The 27181-nt window shown below is 40.8% G+C and overlaps 1 protein-coding gene across 4 annotated transcripts in view; it reads right to left on the reverse strand.

The window, feature by feature from the left end:
• Window positions 1–27181, reverse strand: part of SLC9A8 (solute carrier family 9 member A8) — a 52563-nt gene that overhangs the window by 22581 nt on the left and 2801 nt on the right. For 3 of the 4 annotated variants that reach the window (XM_073309455.2, XM_073309457.2, XM_073309456.2), the window contains exons 3-7: window positions 25016–25096; window positions 11981–12039; window positions 4939–5022; window positions 2674–2775; window positions 1925–1959 (exon numbers count right to left, since the gene is read on the reverse strand). In XM_073309455.2, the coding sequence (XP_073165556.1) occupies window positions 1925–1959; window positions 2674–2775; window positions 4939–5022; window positions 11981–12039; window positions 25016–25096 (361 nt within the window). Of the gene's footprint in view, window positions 1–1924; window positions 1960–2673; window positions 2776–4938; window positions 5023–11980; window positions 12040–15748; window positions 15866–25015; window positions 25097–27181 lie in introns of those variants that run through there. The other variant, XM_073309458.2, reaches the window with a different exon arrangement.

The raw sequence follows: 27181 nt of genomic DNA on the forward strand, positions 1-27181 counted from the left end.
TATTTTGAAGACAGTTGTATTTTCCTGTTGACTGGAAATATTTAAAACAAAAAGTAAGAGAATTTTTTTGTCTCTTTTTGGAAAAAAGGATCATCTATTAAATACAGCAAAACTTGTTAATAGACCATGAATTCATGGGGATCTTGTGTACTCTGAGTTTTCCACCAACCCTGATAACTCAGGCTGACTTATGGATGTCCAAGTTGCGAAGAAGTAGGAGCAATATGCCTCCCCAGACTTTCAGAAATACATAAAAATGTCCCACTAAAAGCAAGAAAGGGAAACTGTATACCTTTGTGGAAACAGATTTTCAGTATGTGTCAATCCAAACCACCAAATCAGATATGTACAATGATACAGAGTAAACAAACTGTATAGAATCCCATTAACAATGTAAAACCTGCCCTAGACAGTTACTTGAAAAATTAAGTGTAGTCACACTTGTATCTACTGTCATGCCATTAAAGTTATTGAAATTGAAAGAGGCTTTATCACTGAAGTGATGCCTAATCTTCTTTCACAGTTAGAATATTTTACATTTCAGATTTCACGTACACTGTTAAACTTTTTTTTACTGTAGGTTCCTTACATCAGTATGTTGGGTTTTAGCTGTGCATACATAGTGGGGAAATTAATAATTTTGTCAGAAAATATAAAAACCCTGACATAGGAACTGTCTCTTAAATATTTATTCGTAGACTAGGCAACTAATAGAAAAGACTGAGTCAGACCAAAACAAGGAGCTGGTTTAGCCATGCTATCAGTTGCTACTTACAATACTCCTGCTTTGTAGCACAAAAGGGCAACATTTAAAAAAAGATGCTAAAGCTTCCTTAGATCTTAAACCAAAAGGTAGAGACCACAAAATCAAAAGCTCTCAGCTGTGCAAAACCAGATGCTGGAGCCAGTAAGGAAGACATTTCCAGTTCATGCATACTTTCTCTTTTCACGTTTTCTGGTTCTGACCAAGGGTATGTCTTCACTACTCGCCGGTTTGGCGGGCAGCGATCGATCCAGTGGGGATCGATTTATCGCGTCTAGTCTAGACGCGATAAATCGACCCCTGAGCGCTCTCCCGTAGACTCCTGTACTCCAGCACCACGAAAGGTGCAGGCAGAGTCGACGGGGGAGTGGCAGCAGTCGACTCACCATGGTGAAGACACCCTGGTAAGTCGATCTAAGTACATCGAATAACTTAGCTGAAGCTGCATAACTTAGATCGATCCGCCCCACTAGTGTAGACCAGGGCCAAGCCAACAGATTTGTGGACTTTAATACAAATCTTCTGTGCTTGTGTACACGGTAAAAGACAAACCAAAACCAAAAACCAAAAAAGTAAATGCAAGTTCTTCACTCAGTTACACTGGGTTTATACTAGTGTAACAAAGAGCAGAAATCTGACCTCTTGTGCAGTTTGGGGAGTTTCTAGAAAACTATGTTGAGCCTTTGCCAGCCACGTACTATGAAAAGTCTGTGGCATTAATTCTCACAAGTTCACTCCTTTTTTAAGGAGAAGCTCTGGGCAAGGAAGCCATACCTGCATAATATATTTTAATTATTTCAGGTTATCAAACGCACATCACAATTTACACATTTTAATTTTGAAGTCTGGAAAAAAAGAATTTGCAAGGAAAAATACTGTGAAAATACTTTTGTGCCAAGCTGTTCATGATTGTGTTTCCGCTGCTCCAGTCACTTTGATCAGATAATGCTATCTATTAGTAAGTCTTAATATACTTCATTACAAAAAAGGCATTACAAGAATTAAAAATGTTAATTCTGATTAATGATTTTACAAGTGATATTAAATCTAAGTGATCCAGACACAATCAGAACATCTGGGCAAGTACTGTTTGTCACATCTATTACAGTATTTTGGAGAATGCCTCTTGGAACATATTAGGCAATTTTACCAAGAACTTACCTGTCTGTCATGTTCAGTTTATAAATTACCTCGGCCTAAAAGGACAGGCAAAAAAAAAGTTACAATCAGCTGTGTAAAGATTTCATTTTATTATTTTTACTATGTATACATTTAGTATAATTTCATAAGAAGGTTTGTTTCAAACTTCACTTTAATCCTGATGTACATGTGTACATCATACACCAAAATTATGATGAAAAATGTCATAATAAATTAATAATTAATATCTAAGAAGTGTTTTACAGACTGTAAATTCTAACTAGAACTCACAGGACATCAGTGAGGTAGGAAATTATTGTTAGCCCCATTGTGGAGATGAGGAAATAAGAGATAGGAGAAAGATTAAATGAATTTGCCCAAGCTATACAGTGAGTCAGTGACAGAGCTAAGATTAGAACTCAGAGGTGCCTTACTCCTGGTCCTATGATCACTTCTTTAGTTTAGCCCACACTGCATTTCTGAAAAAGCAATTAATTCTGATTCTACTGTTTAATGCACTTTTCCACCTTGATTCACCTTTTGCACACCTCAGTTGCCTGACTTCAGGAGCTAACTGGGAAATTACATAAACTGACAGATGTTCCCCCGCTTTTTGTAATGTAATGTGTGGGATACATGGTAATGTAAAGCTTATAAACAGTTTCTGTTTTATATAATCTTTTCCATTGACTATTGACCCTTCTTTGAAAGAATGGGCTTTCGAAGGACCATCCCATTAGATGCAGGAGTTTCAAAAAGATTTTTCTTACCTGACCCAGAAAATAAATTCCTCCACCTACAATGAAAGCTGAAATTGCTGTGCCAAACACAGAAAACAGAATGATGGAACCTATGTTCTGAAAGAAGTTACCCTGAAAACACAAAAGCAAGACACAATGAGGTACTGAAAATGAACTGTAAAACTAAAAAACCCCAAAACAACCTAATAAGGTAAAAGTATATATTTGTCTTCCAATTGCTGGGTTATCTGTGCTCAGCATTTGGTTGGACTGGGCTCAATGTACCAATATTCCAGGAGTTCTCAAACTGGGGGTTGGGACCCCTCCAGGGGTTGCGAGGTTATTACATGCAGGGTCGCGAGCTGCCAGCCTCCACCCCAAACCCCATTTCGCCTACAGTATTTATAATGGTGTTAAATATATAAAGAAGTGTTTTTAATTTATAAGGGGGGTTGCACTCAGAGACTTGCTATGTGAAAGGGGTCACCAGTGCACAAGTTTGAGAACCACTGCCACATTCCCATATCTATACTAAGCAGGCAGAGGAAAGACGTTTACAAGACTTGCTTTGACAGTGTGCATACACTTTCAAAGCACAGCTGGGAGGCCTAAGTTTATTTCTATCAGTCTTGACCTTTACGAACAGTGTTTCACCCTTAACTCAGAATCTCCTTGCTTGTTTTGTTATTTTGTTCTGCATCCTTCAAATTAAATACATATTCTCCTACTATAAATCTGGAAATCCTTTATGTGCAATACTTTTTTAAACTAATACATTTTGATGTTTGTACTTTACAAGTATGATTACAGTGAAATTCTATTTCATTGCAAATATGTACTTTACTCCTAATAATTAAAATAGATTACACTAATCTCTTTCCTGGTCTTCTTTACGCAGGATCTAATTCTCATTTAGCTCAGTATGGTTATTAAGATTCTCCACACAGTGATACTAGAAGCCCTGGCTGATATTAATCATGGGATTAAAAGTTCACTCCGATTTAAGCTGTTATTAAAGAGCTGAGCAGCGAAAAGTACCTTCCAATATGCTGTAACAAGAAAACCCATCTGTTTTTTTAATAACACGAAGAATATATTTTAATACATTTACTTCCTATTTGGGGCCAACAGCTTTGATTTTAAACTCTTTGGGGCAAGGAATGTGTCTTCCAGCTTGTCCCTAAAATACAGCAGGGCATCCTTGACTTCAGCCAAGTCCAAAGCAAAGGCTTAAAGCGTGGACACTACAGCCAAGCTCTAAAAGGGAAGAGAAAACTGTCTAAGGCTATGTCTACACTGCACAGCTTTTAGCCACACAGCTGTGTCACTACAGCCATGCGGCTAAAAGTCGTGCAGTGTAGCTGCTGCTTGCTGGCTCTCCTGCTGACAATGCGCTGTTCACACTGGCACTTGTCGCAGCAAAACTTTTGTCTTTCAGAGGGTGCAGGGGGATTAACACCTCTGAAAGACAAAAGTTTTGTCGTTCAATTGCCAGTGTAGACATAGCCTAAGTTTCTTCTTAGATCCTTCTTCCTTGATTTGTCTGCATCAGATAAGAAACTTTTTGGAGACTGGAACATGACTCCTTATGTTTTATAGTACTTAGTACATTGCCAATTCTCATTTAATATTAACAGAAACTACATGCCATAGATTCTGGGTCCAAGAGGCCAAGTTCCACTCTCAATTCCATGAGTTTCAGAGTAGCAGCCGTGTTAGTCTGTATTCGCAAAAAGAAAAGGAGTACTTGTGGCACCTTAGAGACTAACCAATTTATCTGAGCATAAGCTTTCGTGAGCTACAGCTCACTTCATCGGATGCATACTGTGGAAAGTATAGAAGATCTTTTTATACACACAAAGCATGAAAAAATGGGTGTTTACAATGCGTATGATAATCAAGTTGGGCCATTTCCAACTTGATTATCATACATATTGTAAGGAGAGTGATCACTTTAGATAAGCTATTACCAGCAGGAGAGTGGGGCGGGGGGAGAGAAAACCTTTTATAGTGGTAAACACCCATTTTTTCATGCTTTGTGTGTATAAAAAGATCTTCTATACTTTCCACAGTATGCATCCGATGAAGTGAGTTGTAGCTCATGAAAGCTTATACTCAAATAAATTGGTTAGTCTCTAAGGTGCCACAAGTACTCCTTTTCTTTTTGCGAATTCCATGAGTGTAAGTATGGTGGAATTCGGTGCAATTATTCCTGAGTTGCATCACAGTAACTGAGGCAGAATTTGGTCCAAAGGAGAGATCAAGTTGTAAAATGATTATCTGGCAGTATCTCACCTTGTGTAATGAATATCCAGATTCAAATATAATAGGAGGAAGCAAGAGAAGAAAAAACATATTTGGACGAAACATTTCTTCCTCCTAAAAACAAAAAATGTAAAGGGATTTCAAGGACTGCACAATAACTGAAATAATACCATATATAAAAAGCAAATCTAGTCCCTTCAAGTTTCTACATAAATGGGAACATTTTTAAGAAGTAAAAATACTTGGAAATACAAATTATATTTAACCTGTCTCATTTCCCACCACTAAATAAAAGAGGATTACAGGATGGTAAACAACTTTAGGATTACCTTTTAAATTACTTTTTTACCTGATGATTGAGACAGGATGTGTTATTTACCATGAACCACTGTTCCCAAATATGCTGTATGAAAAACAGACTGCTTGCAAAAAAGAAAAATGTTTCTATATTACAAAAGTATTACCATTTTTATTGCAGTCTTTCAAAGCCTGAAAGAAAATTGGTGGAAAATACTAAAAGGATACACTTTTCACCTTTAGGTCACTGATCTGAATCTAGTCCAGGACAATAATTGCCAAATACTGTTGCCATTAGATAGCTGATCAGGGGACCATGTGAAATCAGTTCATTGTCTCAGTACAGTTCCTGGTGGCAGATGTGCATTTAATAATACTTTGCATTACTAAACTGAAGACCTCATAGTGCTTTACGCAAGGTGGGTAAACTTTATTATCCCTTTCTTTACAGACAGACAAAGAGGTCAAGGTCACATAGGACCTGATCCAAGTCCACTGCAGTCAATGAAAAGACTCATTTTATTTCCATGAGCTTTAAATCAGGCTCACAGGATGCCAATGAAAAAAATTAAAGGGCTCGATTCTCATTTGCAAATGTAATTTATGTCCAGGTTAATGCCCTTTTACACTGTCACAGTGATGTAAATGAGCCTTAGGCTATTTCTACACTGCATGCTAGGGGTGTGATTCCCCTGCTCATGTATACATGCTATCATTGCGCTAAACAGCAGTGTATCCACAGTAGCATTGGTAGCAGTAGCTAGCATAGGCGTGGCTGAGACACGCCAAGTACATATTCATCACAGGTAAGTACGTAGCACAGCTCAACAATGCCTCCACTGCCGCTACCAGTGCAACTGCAGCGCCACAGCTATTCACACTCACACTAGCTTGATGAGCACTAACACGAGTACGTGTACACGAGCAAGACAATCAGATCCCTAGCTTGCTGTGCAGACATAGCTTTAACGTAAATGAGAATCAGGCTCTTAAGTCTCCTGACTCCTTTTCCTCTACTCTAAGCACTTGGGCCTCACTGCGTTGCAAAAAGCCACCCTCAGAAATGGCTCTCTTTTTTTGCTGGCACTCTGAGCAAAGAAGCTGAATCACTCATGCACAATCTTTGGCCCAGTGTGGTTCTCTTTACATCCCCTGGTTCCCTCAAGATTTCAGGGGCACTGACTAAGAAGCCTGCTGCCTTGGTAAACAGCAACAAGGATTCTTTAAACTCAGGTTGAAAAATATTAAGTCCTGACACTGTAACTCCTACGCTGTATCCATGCAAGGAAAGACTGCAACTTTGTTCATAGTATCACTTATCTATTCAAAACCTAATTCACATTTGAACATGTAATGAATTTACCTTCTTAACACAGAGGATTTATGTGGACTCATCAGCATACGGAACTCATCTCTTACACTGAAGTTTATTTCATGGAAATATCACTTATTAGATTTTTCCTTTATATGCAATTCAATTTAGTAAGATGTCTAATAATACCTGGTTTTCACTGTGATTCAATAACTGTACACTAGGCTACCCACTAAACACATTCTTTCTTTAGTGTTACAATTTTTTAAAGCTAGGTAAAAGTGAGACCATAGGAAAAGAAGATGAAGAATTTAAGCACAGGACAGGCAAGTGATTATGGTGTCTGTTTTAGCCACCAAGAATCATATGGAAGTACATATAAGCTTCGCTGATCTCTAACTCAGACTTGGCTGCAAAAAATCTAAGTTGTAAAATTCTTAGGGCAAGAACATGCCTCCTTATGTCTGTACTGAACGCAGTCCAAGCTCAATAAATAATAAAAGTTGCCAGATTCAGTGCTGTCCAAAACCTTGTTTGCTTCCTAGCCAGCGTCACCTTGACCTGCACCTCAACATGCTGCTGTTCCACACCGGAAATATTACTTTTAATGGACTGTTACAACCTTTGAAACAAGTTAAGAACATAAGAATGGCTATAGTGGGTCTGAAGTCCATCTAGCACAGTGTCCTGTCTTCCAACTGTGGCCAATGCCAGATGCTTCAGAGGGCAATCAACGAGTGAGTCATCTTGACCTGACCATCTTGGCTAATAACCATTTATGGACGTAACGTCCATGAACTTATCTAATTCTTTTTTGCACCCATTATATTTTTGGCCTTCACAACATCCCCTGGTTCCACAGGTTGACTGTGCTTTGTGTGTAGAACTACTTCCCTTTGTTTGTTTTAAACACAGTGCCTATTAATGTCATTGGGTGACCCCTGGTTCTTGTGTGAAGTAGTAACATTTCTTTATTCACTTTTCTCCACACCATTCATGATTTTATAGACCTTTATCGTATCTCCCCGTAGTCATCTCTTTTGCAAACTGAATAGTCCCTGTATTTTAATCTCTCTTCATATGGAAACTGTTCCATACCCCTAATAATTTTTGTTGACCTTTTCTGTACTTTTTTCCATTTCTAATATATCTTTTTTAAGGTGGGGCAACCAGAACTGTATGCAGTATTCAAGGTGTGGGCATAGAACTATGACATTATGATATTTTCTGTCTTATTATCTATCCCTTTCCTAATGGTTCCTAATATTGTTAGCTTTTTTGATGCAGCTGCACACTGAACAGATATTTTCAGGGACCTATACACAATGACTCCAAGATCTCTTTCTTAAGTGGTAACAGCTAATTTAGACTCCATCATTTTGTATGTATTGTTGGGATGATGTTTGCCAATGTGCATTACTTTGCATTTACCTGTCATTTTGTTGCCCAGTAACCCAGTTTTGTGAGACTTTGTAACTCTTCGCAGTCTGCTTTGGACTTAACTATCTTGAGTAATTTTGCATTATCTGTAAACTTTGACACCTCAGTTTACCCCTTTTTTCCAGATCACTTATGAATATGTGGATCCCTGGGGGACACCATTATTTATCTCTCTCCATTCTGAAAACTGACCAATTATTCCTATCCTTTGTTTCCTGCCTTTTAACCAGTTACTGATCCATGAGAGGACCTTCCTTCTTATCCCATGATTGCTTAAGAGTCTTTGGTGAGGCACCTTGTCAAAGGCTTTCTGAAAGTCCACATACACTATAACCACTGGATCACCCTTGTTCATGTTTGTTGACACCCTCAAAGAATTCTAATAGAGTGGTGAGGCATGATTTCCATTTACAAAAGGAGTGTTGACTCTTCCACAACAAATTGTGTTCATCTGTGTGTCTGATAATTCTGTTCTTCACCACAGTTTCAACCAATTGGCCCAGTGCTGAGGTAAGGCTTACCAACCGGTAATTGCCCAGGTCACCTCTGGAGACTTTTTGAAAAATTGGAGTCACATTAACTATCCTCTAGTCATCTGGTATGGAAGCTGTTTTAAGTGATAGGTTATATATCAGCTAGTAGTTCTGAAATTTCATATTTGAGTTCCTTCAGAACTCTTGGGTGAATACCATCTGGTCCTGGTGCCTTATTACTGTTTAATTTATCAATTTGTTCCAAAACCTGCTCTATTGACACCTCAGTCTGAGACAGTTCCTTAGATTTACCACCTAAAAGAATGGCTCAGGGTTGTGGGAATTTCCCTTACATCCTCTGCAGTGAAGACTGATCCACAGAATTTCTTTAGCTTCTCCACAATGGCCTTGTCTTCCTTGAGTGCTCCTTTAGCACTTCAATTGTCCAGTGGTCCCACTGATTGTTTGGCAGGCTTCCTCCTTCTGATGTATTTAAAAAACATTGCTGTTTGTTTTTGTGTCTTTTAATTTTGCATTTCAAATTCTTTTTTGGTCTGCATAATTATACTTTTGCACTTGACTTCCCAAAGTTTATGCTCCCTGGTATTTTCCTCAGTAGGATTTGAATTTCCATTTTTAAAGGATGCCTTTTTGCCTCTAACCACCTCTTTTAGTCTGTTTTGTCATGGTGGAATTTTTTGGTCCTCTTATTATTTTTTTAAATTGGAGGTATACATTTAATTTGAGCCTTTATTATGGTGTTTTTTAAAAGTTTCCATGCCGTTTGCAGACATTTCACCCTTGCGACTGTTCCTTCTAGTTTCCATTTACCTAGCTTCCTCATTTGTGTGTAGTTCCCATTTTTGACGTTAAATGCTACTGGAGTGGGCTTCTCTGGTATTTTCCTCCTTACAAGGATGTTTAATTTAATTGCATTACGGTTACCATTACCGAGTGATTCAGCTACAGTCATCTCTTGGACCAGATCCTGTACTCCACGTAGGACCAAATCAAGAATTGCCACTCCCCTTGTGGGTTCCAGGACTAGCTGCTCCAAGAAGCACTCTAGAAATTTTATCTCTGCATCCTGTGCTGAGATTACATGACCCAGTCAATACAGGGATAGTTAAGATTCCCTGTTATTACTGAGTTTGCAATTTTTATAGCCTTTCTGATCTCCCTGAGTACTTCACATTCACCATCACCATCCTGGTCAGGTGGTCAGTAGCATATTTCTTCTGCTATACTCTTATAATTCAAGCCTGGAACTTCTATCCATAGAGATTCTATGGTACAGTTTGAGTCCTTTAAGATTTTGACTATATTTGACTCCATGCTTTCTTTCAACATATAGTGCCGTTCCCCCAATAGCATGATCTACTCTGTCATTTCCTATGTATTTTGTACCCCGATGTTACCATGCCCCATTGATTATCATCATTCTACCAAGTTTCTCTGATGCCTATTATATCAATATCCTTCTTTAATACCAGGCACTTGAGTTCATGATATCTTATTATTGAGACTTCAAGCATCTGTAAGCAAGCACTTATAAAATTTGTCAATATTTACTTGTCTGCCTTCATGTGATGTAACTGAATGGGATTCTTGCGCATCTGACTGTTTCTATTCAGTTCCTACCTGTACTTTATCAACTTCTATCCTCTCCTACTTACTAGGATATAGAGGTAACAGATCTTCCCCTAAGGGATGTCTCTGTCTGAACCAGGTGCTCTTCTGTACCTGACAGCTTTCCCAAGCCCTTAATTTAAAACTCCACTATGACCTTTTTAATTTTACATGCCAACAATCTGGTTCTGTTTTGGTTTAGGTGTAGCCCATCCTTCCTACATAGGCTCCTCCTTTTCCAAAAAGTTCCCCAGTTCCTAATAAATCTAAACCCCTTCTCCCTACACCTCCAGCTCATCCATGCATTGAGACCCTGCAATTCAGCCTGTCCAACAGGCCCTGCATGTGGAACTGGAAGTATTTCAGAGAATGATACCATGGAACTCCTGGACTTTAATCCCTTACCTAGCAGCCTAAATTTGGCCTCTAGGACCTCTCTCCTACCTTTGTTTATGTAACTCCTACCTACATGTACCATGACCACCAGCTCTTCCCCACACTGCACATAAAGTCTGTCTAGATGTCTTAAGAGATCTGCAGGAGATTTGCACCCAGGCAGGCAATTCACCGTGCAGTTCTCCCAGTGATCATAAACTCAACCATCTATATTTCTAATGACCAAATCCCCCATTACTATTACCTGTCTCTTCCTAATAACTAGAGTTTCCTCTCCTGGAGGAGCATCCTCAGTGTGAGAGGCTACCATGATGTCACCTGGAATGAGGGTCCTAACTCTGGGATCGTTTCCCTCCGCTCCAGTTTGATGTTCTCCCACCCCAACACTTTCATCCTCCTCAACAGCACAGAGGCTGTTAAGGAGGACAAACATTTAAAGATTAAATTATCTTACAATAAACCAGCAGTAAAACATCAAATAATCAAGAGCGAAATGCTTTCTTGATGCAGGTTAGCCTGCGGGGGATAAAATCCTCCTATAACTGTAGGATTCACCTCATGAAGTCACTGCTCTACCATTCTCCCCTCATGGGGAGGGCTTTACAGTTATGCAGAGGCACAGACTAGAAACCTTATGGAGGCTGTGGGTCCTGGGACATCTGCACAGAGCCAGCCCCTCTGCACAGCTACTTCACCTCTGTCAAGACTCATGTGCATGCCCTGCTTTGCCCTGTGACCTTTCCAACGTGCCTCCCAGGGTATGGAAAATGCTGCTGCTCCAAGCACCTATGGCTTTTGTAGCATTTATCAGCAAACAATTCTAGGGGTTCCCAAGAAACATGCAGTGCAAAATGCAAGTGTTTTAAGGAAGGGTTTTATTTGTTACTCATTGGTGGTAAACACAGTCAATTGCTAAATTTTCAAAACATAAAGCCCATTTTAAACATATAAAATCAGTAAATGCAGCTTCTTTTGATTTGTAGCAAAATAGTTTTGATGAAGGGCTTCTGCTCTTCTCTGCCAAGGCTGGCTCAACAGTCACAGGCAAAACATTTGCATTTGTATGAGTGTAGGAATGGTATTTTATAAGAAGAGCCCCTACGCTCCTGACCAATCACAGTGACAGTACCAAGCACATTGATTCAACCAAGAGGGGAGTTAACAAAAAACAAAGGAACTTTGTTCCTTACTTAAATTGTTCCAATCCTGCAAGATACTGAGCACCTTCTATTACCATTTAATTCAATGGGAATAGAAGAGGCAAGACACCATGGAGAAGGTACCTACTATCCAGCAGGATCAGGCCCTTAACAGAGAAACACAAGTATCTGGTCGTGGTTATTCAAAAACAACTATGGTATGCAGCAAAAAAACCTGATCACCACCCAAAAACACACACACACAAAACAAAAAAACCCATCCTTTGGAACTAAGCCTAAAATAATTAATATTGCAAACAATAATCAACACTTAAAAAATCCCAGAGAATGGGACTACAATTAAAAATGAATTGCTTCAAATATACCTTCCAGTTAGCCAGTTTTTGAGACTCTATAATTTTTATAAATGCTCCCATGAGGATACCTGGAGGGGGAGAGAGAGAGAGAGATACAACATTCTTAATTCACTAATCATGAAACACATAACTCTTCAGGTTACTGTCATTGACTCTCCATCGAGAGGATCTTAAATTGTTATTTGCAACTCCATTGACCTATTTTCTGCATACCAAACAACATTATTAAAAGCAAAAGCCAAGGCAAGATATAAATAAAGCAACACATTTTTCCATTCCTAGAACAGCATATTAGAGAACTGTTTTTGTCTTACTAATGTTTCTGTAATACATTTCAAAATAAAACATGCTCCTACTGCATACAAAATTACCAGATAGGATATTTAAATGCTGTACACAGGTTTTTAGGGAGTTCTGTTCACAACTAATAAGGAAAATAGATTTTGGAGAACACTTTTGTAACTTTGAAATTTTTTTGTTTGTTTGTTTTTCATTTCTTTCATCATTAACTGTGAACAGCAGGTTTACTTACTCAAAAAGGCTCTTCAACCTGTATGCAAATGAGAAACCCTACTTCTCTTCCTACTGAGTCAATTATTCAAATAGGGACTGATGGTGAAATCCAACCTTGTGTCAGCACTAGGTCTGCACAACACTTAAGGCCATTTAAACCATCAGAGTGGAAAATGAGAGTGCACAGACCCTCTGCACAGAGATGAATTTCACCCTGATGCGAGCAAGAAGCTATAAGCTGCCAACTAGGAACCCACTTCTGATCAGTGTGGGGAAACTGACAGAACCACTCCTCAAAAGGGTGGACATACTGTAAAAGTCACCAACAGGTATTAAATATATTGCCCATTTCAGCATGAGGTCATTTTATAGAATAATTACTAACCTAACCAAATATGTTAAAGGCTGAATTGCTAAAGCTCATGATGCTCTCCCACCTAATGCATCTCCAGAGAGATCTGAATGAAGACTTCAGACTAGAAGGACAATTTTTAGTGTGAATCGGAGGCATAATTTGCAGCATGCCCCAAATGGACTACAGAAAGGGATGAGGCGTCTTCTTGTTACTCAGACTCTGTTTTTGTGTTTTTCTGTTTGTTTACAGAGTGTGGGTGTAATATTAAATGATAGCAGTTGGGAAAGGTGAAATACACTGCATGAAAAGTACAAGATGACTAAATAACTAAGAAGTTTTAAAGTATGTTTTCAAGGAAACTGATGTAATTTTTACTCTGTCACACTGTAGTTATCAAAAGAATTTCACAATAGCATCACATGGACCACTCCTGATAGATGCATCATACACATGATGTTCCATGAGGACTAAGCCTTCTTTCATACAAATATATTTCAAGGGGCTTGTCCAAGCAGATACAAATAATTGCTCAGTGAGATGGTTTGAAAGGAGACCAAGAACCAAATGTTAATACAGGAACATCAAAGATCTGCTGTTCTTTGATGCAGGATGGAATCAGACACGGTAATTCACAGAATCATAGAATATCAGGGTTGGAAGGGACCTCAGGAAGTCATCTAGTCCAACCCCCTGCTCAAAGCAGGACCGATCCCCAATTAAATCATCCCAGCCAGGGCTTTGTCAAGCCTGACCTTAAAAACTTCTAAGGAAGAAGATTCCACCACCTCCCTAGGTAACGCATTCCATTGTTTCACCACCTTCCTAGTGAAAAAGTTTTTCCTCATATCCAACCTAAATCTCCCCCACTGCAACTTGAGACCATTACTCCTTGTTCCGTCATCTGCTACCACTGAGAACAGTCTAGAGCCATCCTCTTTGGAACCCCCTTTCAGGTAGTTGAAAGCAGCTATCAAATCCCGTCTCATTCTTCTCTTCTGTAGACTAAACATCCCCAGTTCCCTCAGCCTCTCCTCATAAGTTATGTGTTCCAGTCCCCTAATCATTTTTGTTGCCCTCCACTGGACTCTTTTCCAATTTTTCCACATCCTTCTTGTAGTGTGGGACCCAAAACTGGACACAGTACTTCAGATGAGGCCTCACCAGTGTCGAATAGAGGGGAACGATCACGTCCCTCGATCTGCTGGCAATGCCCTGATTTATACAGCCCAAAATGCCATTGGCCTTCTTGGCAACAAGGGCACATTGTTGACTCATATCCAGCTTCTCGTCCACTGTAACCCCTAGGTCCTTTTCTGCAGAACTGCTGCCTAGCCATTCGGTCCCTAGTCTGTAGTGGTGCATGGGATTCTTCTATCCTAAGTGCAGGACTCTGCACTTGTCCTTTTTGAACCTCATCAGATTTCTTTTGGCCCAAACCTCCAATTTGTCTAGGTCCCGCTGTATCCTATCCCTATCCTCCAGCGTATCTACCTCTCCCCCCATTTAGTGTCATCTGCAAACTTGCTGAGAGTGCAATCCACGCCATCCTCCAGATCATTTATGAAGATATTGAACAAAACCGGCCCCAGGACCAACCCTAGGGGCACTCCACTTGATACCGGCTGCCAACTAGACATGGAGCCATTGATCCCTACCTGTTGAGTCTGACAATCTAGCTAGCTTTCTATCCACCTTATAGTCCATTCATCCAGCCCATACTTCTTTAACTCGCTGGCAAGAATACTGTGGGAGACAGTGCCAAAAGCTTTGCTAAAGTCAAGGAACAACACGTCCACTGCTTTCCCTTCATCCACAGAGCCAGTTATCTCGTCATAGAAGGCAGTTAGATTAGTCAGGCATGACTTGCCCTTGGTGAATCCATGCTGACTGTTCCTGATCACTTTCCTCTCCTCTAAGTGCTTCAGAACTGATTCCTTGAGGACCTGCTCCATGATTTTTCCAGGGACTGAGGTGAGGCTGACTGGCCTGTAGTTCCCAGGATCCTCCTTCTTCCCTTTTTTAAAGATGGGCACTACATTAGCCGTTTTCCAGTCGTCCCATTACCAATATGTAATTACCATTCATAAGTCCCATTACCAATATGTAGCCCTGCCACTCTGGGATGGGAGCTACGTTGGAAGCCAATGACTGGGACATTGATTATTATTTGCTGAGCACCAACAGTAGACTTGACTCTGTTAGAAACAGTATTGGTGACAGAATTTACAATCCAAATGAGAAAAACAGTATAATCCACATATATGAAGCAAAAATCAGCAGCTGAGACTTCAAGAAGTGTATTTTTCAAACACACTTTCTATGTTTGATAGATTTTCATTGAGGGGCCCTCCCGCCGCCCCCAGAATAAGTGTTTTAAGGGGGGTACTTCACTGACAAAAAGGAAGTGATTTAGTGAACAATTATTGGGAGGAAATTACAGGTGTGGAGCAGAAGCAATCACAAAAGCATGAAGAGACGAATGGAAGGTGGATACAAATGAGACACTCAAGAGGGAGAAGCAGTGGAAACTTGAAGAGGAAGAGGAAATGATTGTATAGATATGGCTAGGGGAAGGACTCTTTCTCCCTCTGCTGCTCTGTAACTACTTTAGATATTGTAATATATAATTTTGTAGTAACATTATTAATACCGGGAAGTGGATAACATTTATCATCAAACACTGAGGGCAAATATATGACTACATGGCACCTTCAAATTGCTCCAGACAAGAGAGTTGAGCTATAGCCTGGGTTTACACCCTAATCTGTCATTGACTGAGGTGTGGCTAACAATCTAGGTCAATTCAATCTGCTCTCCACCACACCACCACTACACAGTTAGGTACACATGAGTAATGGACCAAAGGAGCACTGCAGAAGGGGAACAGGCAACCCAACATATGTCCAAACCTTCAAGGTGCTTGCTGGGCATCCTTTATTCTTACTGATGTCAAGAGGGGTTGAGGGTGCTCAGCAGCCAACAGAAGTTGTTCAGAACCTCATATGAATTGAGGCCCTCTATCGATTTTAGCTTTATACATCCACAGGTATTGAGTTGTGTGTTCAGGATGCATGAATAGGTTTGCCCCATCTGGGAGAACTTCTTTTTCTGGGAAGGTGGAAGAGGTAAATCACAAGCTGCACCACACAATAGTTGCATGGACACTGGAAGGCCTTTCACCAGGCCTTTTGTTCCCTCTTAAAAAAATATTATGGTCCCTGTTCTGATCAGGACACCAGAAAAATCACTGTCTGTTGTACCAGTTCCTGAAATTTGTTCAGAGAACTTTCCACTTTAGCTTTGTTTGACTATGGGAAACGGTAGCAACTTAGCTTATTACTTGAAACCTCTGCAGTCAACATTTCTCCTGCATCTATTTTAATGACTGCCTTCATTCCCTGTTTATTTCTTACTCCTGACACTTCTGGGTAGCGATTTGTCAAAGAATGCAATCTGTTACATTCTAATCTAACACTTCAACTACCTCTCAAAGCTGTAGTCACACTAGCAATCATGATATAACATCTGCATGTTTGCTAATAATCTTTTTATAATGCTTGCGTAGATTTCTTTGGTGGCTTATTCTCAAAGAATAGATACATCATCTCTAGCTTTAGAACATAAGGACAGCCATACTGTGTCAGACCAAAAGTCCATCTAGCCCGGTATCCTGTCTTCTGACAGTGGCCAATGCCAGGTGCTTCAGAGGGAATGAACAGAACAGGTAATCATCAAGTGATCTATTCCCTGTTGCCCATTCCCAGCATCTGGCAAACAGAGGCTAGGGACACCATCCCTGCCCATCCTGGCTAATAGCCATTGATGAACCTGTCCTCCATGAATTTATCTAGCTCCTTTCCGAACCCTGTTATAGTCTTGGCCTTCACAACATCCTCTGGCAAACAGTTCCACAGCTTGACTGTGTGTTGTGTGAAGAAATACTTCCTTTTATTTGTTTTATATGTAACCACATTAAAATGGTGGATTCTTTATCAACATAATAAACTACACTCTTTAGTCTTCTGCAGTGTTGCAAAGTTCATTTATTACATGACTTTATTACTAACTGCTTTTAGGAATTCATCAAGTAGTTAAGACAATGTGATAAAAACAGTTGTATAAGTGTACAGTGAATGGAGAATGCACTATCTGTATTTTGATCAGAAGTGCTTGCCTCTAAATCAGTTTTGCAAAACTGTCATGAAAATTTACCAGTTTATGCACAAATTATTTATTATTAATCACATTTACTATAGTAATGCCTAAAGATGAAGGTACTGAGGCCCCATTGTGCCATGCACTGCACAAACATGGAGTAACAGACAGTCCCTACTTGGAGAGCTACAATCTAAATAAATCAAAATCTGTCCATATATCTTTTCCATGATGATAAAAATATATATATTTTACCTTGCCTGGGAAAAAATAATCTCTTGCCCTGGGAAAGCAGAAGTTTGCAACTCTGCTCTAATTCTAACACTGAAGTTTGCATTTGTTTTTTTTAAACAGATATTGCAGGTAACAGATATGATCAAATGGACTTGAATTACAACAGACATCAGGATTTCTAGATTTAAGTACTTCGAGGGGACGTTGTGACAGACATGGCAATTTCCTGCAAAATCATTGGGAGATCTTACTGTATTAAGTTTATGTATCACTATATATAATTCCATAGGGAAGCATGATCATACCTCCTCCAAGATTTAAAAACAGTGTAGGGTGATCAGGCAAATGCACTCAGACTGCAATGTCTCCAAAGATGTATCACCATATGGAGAGGCTCACATATACTAGCTCAAACTGGATTCTCTGGAGACCAACAGGCAGAGAAAGGACTTTTGGATAAATGGCCTGAGTTTATAAACTGACTCAGGGACTGCTTTCTGACCAAGCAAACATACAAGTTGGTCTGTCCAAGGAGGGCCCCAATCCTTTCTAGGAAGGGTTGGAAGGACTTTGGCTTACTGAGGCCACATAAGACTGATGGGTGATCTCTGGTAAGCTTTTAGCATGTGTATAGGAATTTTTATTGGTTCTTATATGTTTTCTCTGTAATGCTTTCACCTTAAGAATAAATGTGCTTGCTTATAAAGAACTGTGTGGTAACTTGTAAGTATGGGCAACAACAATTATTCATAGCCTCTGAGGAGAAAGCAAATTGCAGATGCTGGTCTCTCTAGGCAATCTGGCTTGCTGCAAATAACACAGTGTAGGCAGGGAACTGTGCAGCCTGGAAAAACCCAGTCAGGAGGGAGAGAGATGCAGGTCTCTGGCAAGGAGAAGCGATGGCTGAGGAGCTTAGAGTGGGTGTCCTTGCTGGACCACAGAGTGGGAGACACAGGGTGCAATTGCCCTGAACTGTGAGAGAGGACAGAACCAGCAGTTTGTCTCAGCTATTATAGGAGGTACCCAAAATGTGTGCAGTGTATCTTGGAGAAACTCACTTCAAGCAGAGTACCAGCACAGGGCTTATGCGCGCCACCCATGGGAGGCAGCACAAGCTATACCAAGCCCAAGCCACTTCCCGCAGCCCCCATTGGCCGAGAACGGCAAACCGCGGCCGTCTCAGTGGGAGTGGGAGCCGCCAGGGGGAGCTGCGATCGGCTGAACCTGCGGATGCGGCAGGTAAACAAACCAGCCCGGCCCGCCAGGTGCTTCCCCTGAAAAAGCGGCACCCCTTGTTTGGGAACCATTGTTTTAATGGGTACAAGCTAGTTCTAGCTACATAACATGCAAGACCCCACTATGATTACTATAAAAAAGGAGGGACAGCTGTCCATATTGAATTCATCAGTATATTAGTTTGGAGGAATGCAGAATAAAAAAAACCTCCTGTGTTGGTTTTGGATAATGGAGGTAACCCACCTTGTTTTGTAGCAGACACAAAACTGCTCTTCCTAGAGGTTAGTTTAATGGCTGCACTTTTATCAGAGCAGATTTCTTACTATGTTATTGCTCAACACTTTTGTCAAAGTGCAAACTGGAAAGTTAATGTCTCAAAGGCCAAATGTCATTCCTCTGATAACTTTATATCCAGCCCCTTGTTGAAAATAACCTTTATTGCCTCAGAAAATGAGTTACTGTTCAATGATAAACAAAGGGCCTGACTCTGATTTCCCAAGGCTGTTGCACCAGTGTAACTCCATTAACTTCTATGGAGTTACTTGGGACTTACATCTGAGTATGGGAGATCAGAATCTGGTCCAGTGACTACACTCATCCCCTCCCTTCATAAGAAAAGCGTGGCTAGAAATTGCTAAAAGCAAAAGGAACTAACAATTAAAAAGATGATCATTGGCAGAAAAGTGATTATAAAAACAATTGTTCTGCCGTGCTATTAATTCTCCCTCAGTGACGGCTACAGCACATTTGCTTATATCTAACTTCTGGCACACAGGCAGAACTGGATACTTGAAAATGTAGCTGTGCTCTTTCAGCTGCATATATCATCACCCAGTAATAAGGATTCTTTATTATGGCAATTAGCTGACAATTTTGTGAATGAAGCAGAAGCTGTACCCCCTCTACAGAGCTGACAAGAGCAAAAATGTGATTCTGTCGGTAACTAAACAGATATGACTCAAAAGATCAAGGCCAAACGCAGCCCTGATGTAAGTGGCCACAACCCCTATTTACTTCAGTGCAACTGAACCTGCTTACACCAGGTCTAGATTTGGAAAGGCAGCAGCTATGTAATAGTTTACATTCAAAACAGCATTGAATGTATTATCCTTGTGACAAAGTGGGAAATATTCTTAATGGTTTGTATGAATACTGTGTGTGTGTGTCTGTTTCCCTGATGTACTGCATATTTAATGAGGTGATGAGAGAGGGTGTTTTTTTGTTGCAGAGGATCTGCTGTGACCTCGTCTAGCAGCCAGGACCCTGGACAACAGCCTGGAGATTGGGTACCCTAGCAACTGGTGACTGGGATGCACACCCCATCTTGGAAGTCAGCCAGTTCTGGCCAGGGGGAGGACAAAGGGCTGAGGAGAGAGGACCCCGGTGACCTGATTTCAGTCAGTAGGGGGAACAAAGGATGGAAGAAAGAGGCCCAGGTGACCTGTTTGCCTGGGACCACAGACAAAGAAGGGGCTGTTGGGGAAGGTGATATAGGATGATCAGCTTGAAGGAGGAGGCTTCTGGACTGGGGACATAGAGCAGCCTGAGCCCATTGGAAATGAGACAGAGCCAGCTGGACTATACTGAGACTTGCCAGGCTCGAGGGTCCTGAGAACTTCCTGTGCTGGGTTCAGACATTAAATAAACCCTTCTGTTTTATGCTGGCTGAGAGTCACTGCAGTCTATAGATTGGGGTTGCATTGTTTCCTCTGGGTGTGGAGGCCCATAGGTCCAGAGAGTGGACTTCCTGAGGGGGCCCACGGTGAGAGACAGGGATGCTGAAGGCTCAGAGAGGTGCAGTGCTGGAAGATGGTGGAGCCCAGGGCTTAACCCCCGAGAGTGAGTGTGACCCCTAAGAAGGCTGTCACACTCATGGGGGTTCCTCCCAGGGATCATAGGGACCCGAGAGAGCATGAGGCCTGCAAGCCCATGACAATCTTATGCACTATCCAATCTGGAAACATCTTTAGATGCCTTTGCTGCGACCACCACTACCTATTACAAATCCTGAGCTGCAGTAGCAGCCTTACTTAGTTAGAGATCTTAGAAAGTTTCACTGCCGTCTCTATTCGGGTTGTGCTATGAGCAGGAGTATGGACCACAGTGGCCTAGCCACAATCCTCCACTGCTGCTGGGAATGCTCTGCAGAAGGGAGAGAGAGAGCCTCTGCTGTTCCTCCGCAGAGTTCCCCAGAAGGAGTAGTAAAACAAGGCTGACTTAGTTTCTCGTATAGTAAACTCTGCTGTTTGCGAAGCCCTTGGGGCAGAATCTTCAAATGATCCAAGAGTCAGAGTCGAAAACCAAACCGGAAGGAGCAACCAGTGAATAGCTACATTTCAGGATGGAGATTGTATCTGAGTTTACCTAAAAGAAATGCATACCCTTTCATCGGAAGTTGTGTGTGCGGTGCAGGAAAGAGGGATGGTGATATCCCCTTCTGTCCCTCCAACAGACTAACACTACACTGAAGCGCTGATATGGAAAGCACAAAGGAGATATTTTGGCAGTGTCCCTTTCTAACAATGACTTCTATTCATATATTTGCCTTAATGATAAAGTCACTCAGTTTCTGAGGGAGCATTGCACATGCTGGGCCAAATTCTACTGTCAGTAATTCTGCTACTTCAATGGACTGGAGTAAAGTAAATGAAAGCAGAATTTGGCCCTATATATATGTGCCTCTTCAAATAACACGGATACTGTAAAATATTCAGGAAATAGAGATTAGGCAAATGTACTTATTAACAAGCACTGAATATCAACAATTTAATCTCATTCCATAATTTCATAATGAAGCATTAATAAGACTCATGTTGATGCAAAAGGAAAATTGCCCTAAGAGGTCACAGTCAATGTTTGATGTATCCCTGTTTCCTGTCAGCTGCTTTTCTAACCCTATCATATATCATATTTTCTTTTGGTTTTACTGAAGTTGAAGCAAAATACCACATTCACACTAAAGTGTGTGTACATTATTGCTCTAAACTACTTCACCAAGTACTGCACTGGAAAAAGAAATAGATTTTCTAAAATATGTAAGGCATTTTACAGAACATGAAAAGATACTACCCTACCCTAAAGATCTTACAGTCTAAATTAGATAAACACAGATAATCTGCCTCTTGCTGGAATAAATCTAGATATAGCAGGAAATGTCGGGTCTTCTAGAACAGTGTCTTTCAATCTTTTTGATACCAGGGACCGGCTTGCTGCCTTCCTAAACTGTGTCAGGGAGATCTCAGAGACCGGCACCAGCCCACTGACCGGTCACAGAGAAACCCTGCCCTAGGACAGGGGTTCTCAACCTTTTTCTTTCTGAGCCCCCCTCCCCAACATGCTATAAAAATTCCACAGTCCACCTGTGCTACAACTGTTTTTCTGCATACCCAGTAAATTAAAAGCCAGGGCCAGCATTAAGGGTCAGCAAGTAGGGCAATTATCCAGGGCCCAGCACCACAGGGGGCCCTGCGAAGCTAAGTTGCTCGGGCTTCAGCTTTTAGCCGTGGGCGGCAGTACTTGGGCTTTGGCCTTCTGCCCTGGGACCCAGCGAGTCTAATGCAGCCCTGCTCTTGGGTTTATCTTGGTGGACCCCCTGAAACCTGCTTGCACGCCCCCAAGGGGCCGTGGACCCCTCGTTGAGAACCGCTGTTCCAGAAATATATCTAGGTCAGACTCGATGATCACAGTGGTCCCTTCTGGCCTCAGAGTCTATGAACTGTTTGCTTTTCAATTTGAAACTAATCTGTGCCCAAATATGATTTTTCAGCCCACCTGATGATCACTTTAGATAAGCTATTACCAGCAGGACAGTGGGGTGGGAGGAGGTATTGTTTCATATTCTCTGTGTATATATAAAGTCTGCTGCAGTTTCCACGGTATGCATCCGATGAAGTGAGCTGTAGCTCACGAAAGCTTATGCTCAAATAAATTGGTTAGTCTCTAAGGTGCCACAAGTACTCCTTTTCTTTTTTCAGGTAAGTGTCCCTTTAAGCTAAAGAATTTCCTAATATAGATCTTGCTGTGGGCAATGTAATGTGCCATGAATCAAGTACTGTGAACTAAAAAGCAACTGCAATAAGTCTTATGCTTGGGGAGGAGAGAATCTGATTTCCTTTTCACTTAGAAACAACTTTGAATTCAGGATCCTTTTGGCACAACACCCAGAAGGTTGCAACATTCTTATTTCTGTGAAAGCCCTAACGTTTTGCAAGCACAGGAGGGCTTTGTTTTCTCCAGCACAGTAATCTGATGGGGAGAGCTTTGAGAATTTGTACGAAAACACAGTTAACCTACCAGAAAACGAAGCAGGCAGAAGTCCAGAGAAAGATGAGAACTACTTGCTCAGTATGTATGACACTACTACAGTCCTAGTTTAGTATTATAGCTAAGCATCGTTTCCTTTGTGGTGTATTTTTAGACTGACAGCGTGAGTGCCACTAGTGACTGAAGTAAAAATATCACCACAGCACACAAATTACGGTAAGCAGGTACAGAGACAGCTGAAAAGCTGCTGCCTGAGGTTACTTACACCAGTAAAAGACTCTATTTCAGTGATAGGGACCTCTAGACAATATAATATCTACTTGAGTCCTGATTCTCTTCTCATTTACAGATTTGTAAATCAGGAGTAACTGCACAGAAATCAATAGTTATACCAATGTACAACCACTGAGAGAGCAGAATCAGGCTCGTGAACTTTTCAGACTTACTAAGAAGTGGCTAAGAGCTTGATGTGAATTAAGGGTGGCATTCTCTTGCCTCAAGTCATAGAAAGAGCCCATGTATACAATAGGGACAGTTCAGTATCAAGTAATTCAGGCAAGTTTTCAGGCTACTAGTTAAATTTATATTCTCAGAGTAGGTTAAATCACATGTATCACACATAAAGTTCTTCTGCAATTAAAATAAACTGACCTCCTAAATGGAGATGATAAGATTCGTGGTAGCAGGTGCCACCATTGTATCTTACCCCAGGCTAATGAGGATGCATGAGTGAGAGGAAGTTGGTAAAGTATTCCCCTCCTCCTAGATGCATCCCAGTTTTGCATAGAATTACACCTCACTCAGGTCTACCTTTGAAGTCAATGGGACTTAAGCACATCCTTAAGTGCTCTCCTGAATCAGGGTCTCAAAATCTAGAGGCAGTACAATAAAGCACTCTGTAAGGAAATATGGCATACTAGCAACATCCTGCCATTTCACCTTACTGGCCAGTTTATCTTTTTAATCTTGGCTTGTTCACTGAGCCTTGAGATGTCCTCCCCTCTTCCGATTTTAACTTCTGAAAGGCAGAGTAGCAATCTTCATGTTTCCAATCCGCTGACTCTGATAAGTCAGCTAGGAATAATAAAAAAGGAAAACGGAACCATCACCCAGCACTAGTGTTAAAATTACAGAATCCCAGGGCCACATTTCAGAAGCACTCATTGTCCAGCAGTTCCGTTTGAGCTCTGAGGGCAGGGCTCAGCACTTCTGAAAATCTGACCTTAAGATTCTATAATGTTAGCACTAGCACTGGGTAATGATTCCTTTTTCTTTTTGATTACTGGCTGATTTATCACACTCATCAGCTGATGAAGAACGATGGGAGCTGCTGGGTGCTGAGCACTTTTGAAAATCAAGTCATTTCATTTAGATGCCTAAATGGAAACAGGGGTCTTTTGAAAATCTGGCCCTTAGATGTTAGAAATGACAAAGCACTATTAGAGAGACAAGGTGGGTGAGCTAATATTTTTAATTGGACCAACTTCTGTTGGTGAAAGAGACAAGTTTTGAGCTACACAGAGCTCCTCTTCAGGATGAGCTCACCCATCTGGTATCGCTAATATCCTGGGTCCAACACAGCTACAACACTGCAAAGCACTATTAGGTCATTCTGTCCATCCCCCAACTGGCATAGGATTGTTCCCTGAAGTAACACATTTTGCTTTGTCCAGTCTAGTTTTCAAATCATTCCAAAGATGGGGCTTCCACTTCCTCCTACAGGAAACTATTCCAAAGTAATGGATCTCACTATCAGAAAGATTCTCATGATATTTAGCACTCCAGTTTCCTTTTATTAGTTTAATGCTAGTTATACCCTCTTTACCATGTGAGATATTTCATCTCCCAACTTAGTGCTTGCACCTTTCAGATATTTAGAGTGTTATCATGGTTCCCCACTAAACACATCAAGCAAGTGCCCCAGTCCTGCAAAGTGGTCCATGTAAACGTGCTCTCATGGAGTCCAATTGATTTCAGTAGGATTCCACACAGCCATAAGGGTCTGCCCACATGTATCACTTTGCAGGGTCACAACACATATTTAGCTCTTTAACACTTTCATAAATTAGTCCCTCAGTCCCTAGAATTCCTGTTGCTCTTCTCTGAACTATGTCCAGTGTGCCTACATCTTTCTAGTAACAGTCAGAAGTGAACACAGTATTTCAGGCATTGTCACAGAAGCTAAAGAGGGCACCAGAGTCTGTAAATCCTATCTTTATCTAAAAATATTATAACATAAATCAAGTTTTCTTCAAAAATATTAAAAGTGTGGTCACAGAAATACTCACCTAATGAAACAACAGCCACACTCTCTGGCAAGAAATGTAGTCTGTATTTTATCAGTAAATGCACCAATATGATGCAGATAGCTGTGGGGAAGAAATAAAACAGTATTAAAATATGTATCTGGTAGGACAGAAAAAGACATTCTTCTAAACAATGTTCCATGAATACAAACTGTGAAATTTTTCTAGTAATTTAAAATAAATCTGAAATAATCAGATTATAGACTGTTGTTCAAATATTTCAATGATTCCTAGAAATGGGTTAAAATAATTAAAAGATGAATTAGTCTGAGGGGAAGGGGAATGTACACACTCACAAATTAACAGGGGATGGACCAATTTATGGACCTGTCAATCCCAAGAGTGTGTCTTTAAACTCTGTTTGATATTTGATAAAGCTAATTGTGATAAAGCAGAAAAGTAATGACTAAGGCTATCTTCATTCCCTTACCTCACTGTGCCAAATAATCATTTGGGGGTCTTTTGCTAATTCGCTTTCCAGCCTCCACAAGGCTCCTGCAGCTAGACTGCAACAAAACCTCTTTCTGACTCAAGAACGAAAAAGCTTCTCTGAACTGCTCTTACTAATGGTAAGCTTTAGCAGCTCCCCCTACTACCATGGAAAAGTCTTTGTTCAAGGAGTCAATCTGATGTGCTGATGTGCTTCTGACCAAAAGCTGATTGTGGCTTTCAATCAGATAGTTTATTTTATATATACTATTCCTTTGGAATATGGCCTCACTGAAAATAATGATTTTCAAGTACAAACAGCATGAGTGAACTTGTCACTTATTGTCCTTTCTCCCACTGAAAAGGACTTTCCCTATTGACTGTTCAGAAATGGAAGTCATGCCACTGTGTTCAGAATTCTGCACATTGTTATACTCATATTGCTAGGCATCTCACATACAGCATGCTTTGCATTTAGTAAATTTACAAGTGACAGGCCCCGTGGACTAGAGAACTGCGCAAAAACTCCTGATATATACAGTAATACTAGCGGTACTGCTGACAAGTGTTGGCCCTGGGCAAATCACTTACCTTCTGCCTCTCGGTTTTCATATCTATAAAATGGGGATAATATCCACCTTATGAGGGAATCGTAGCACATACGTATAAATCGTTCATATAGCACTTTGTAAATGTAAAGCTCTTACTACTGCTTTATTAATAATACAATTTCTGTTTAGCAGATCCAAATGCCAGCACCTTCCTACTTCTATTCTATCTCTTTGAACAATAAAGAAATCCTGTGGTGTAACTGTAGACTCCTACCAGTACAGATATTACAATGAGTGGCAGGTTGGTTGCCCATCTAATTCCATAGCTATTTGGTACCTATTCTCTTGGCAAGTGTCTGTCCAGTTGATAATTGACACTATTTAATCCGCTCTGGCCACACCCTCTTCTATGGGTATGACAAGAAGCAGTCAAGAGATTGACAAGAAAATGCTTCAACTGTTTTTGTGGAAGGTTTGAGCATCACACAAGGAAGGCAAAACAGATTAAGGGCCCATAACACAGGTCAGGGGAGCTTGCAGGCCAAGTTTATCTACTAGGAAGCTGTATAAAGTGGAGAAAAGTGTTACAAAGATAGGCCCTTTTGGCCAAACAAGGTACTGAAGTTAAACTGGGTTCTGTCTTAATAGATAAGCAGGCTGCAGAAAACTGGGGCCAGAAACTAAGCAGTGTCACTTCTGGGCCTGCCAAATTTTGGGCTTAGATGGGGACCTACCCAGACCTAGAGTAAGTAAAGCAGCTACTTGGGCTACTCTAATTTAGGGCAGCTTCCCATAGCTACCTAGGACCACTTTACAGTCCAAAAGAGTCAAAGCCCAGAGCACTCTGGCCACACCGTCCTTCATTCCCACCACATTCTATGTCAGATGCTATGAATGGGGCAGCACAGAGCTCTTGTACTGGCTATCCACTGCTCTGGAAACACTCCTTTGCTGGGGGGAGAAGGGGGAGGAAAGGGAAATGCAGCTGCTTCCAAGATCCATTATGCTACTGGAGTGGTGTAACGGGGCTGGAATGTAGCCAAGAATTGTGGCCCTACTCTTTAGCCCTAGGAAAAGATGCAGAAACTTTACCATGAATAAACCTTTTAAATTCCATTTGACACACACAAACATTCAGAATTTTTCTTTTAAACTTCATGTTTTTTCT

The sequence above is a fragment of the Lepidochelys kempii genome, chromosome 13 (assembly GCF_965140285.1).
Source record: "Lepidochelys kempii isolate rLepKem1 chromosome 13, rLepKem1.hap1, whole genome shotgun sequence".
Lineage (NCBI taxonomy): Eukaryota > Metazoa > Chordata > Testudines > Cheloniidae > Lepidochelys > Lepidochelys kempii.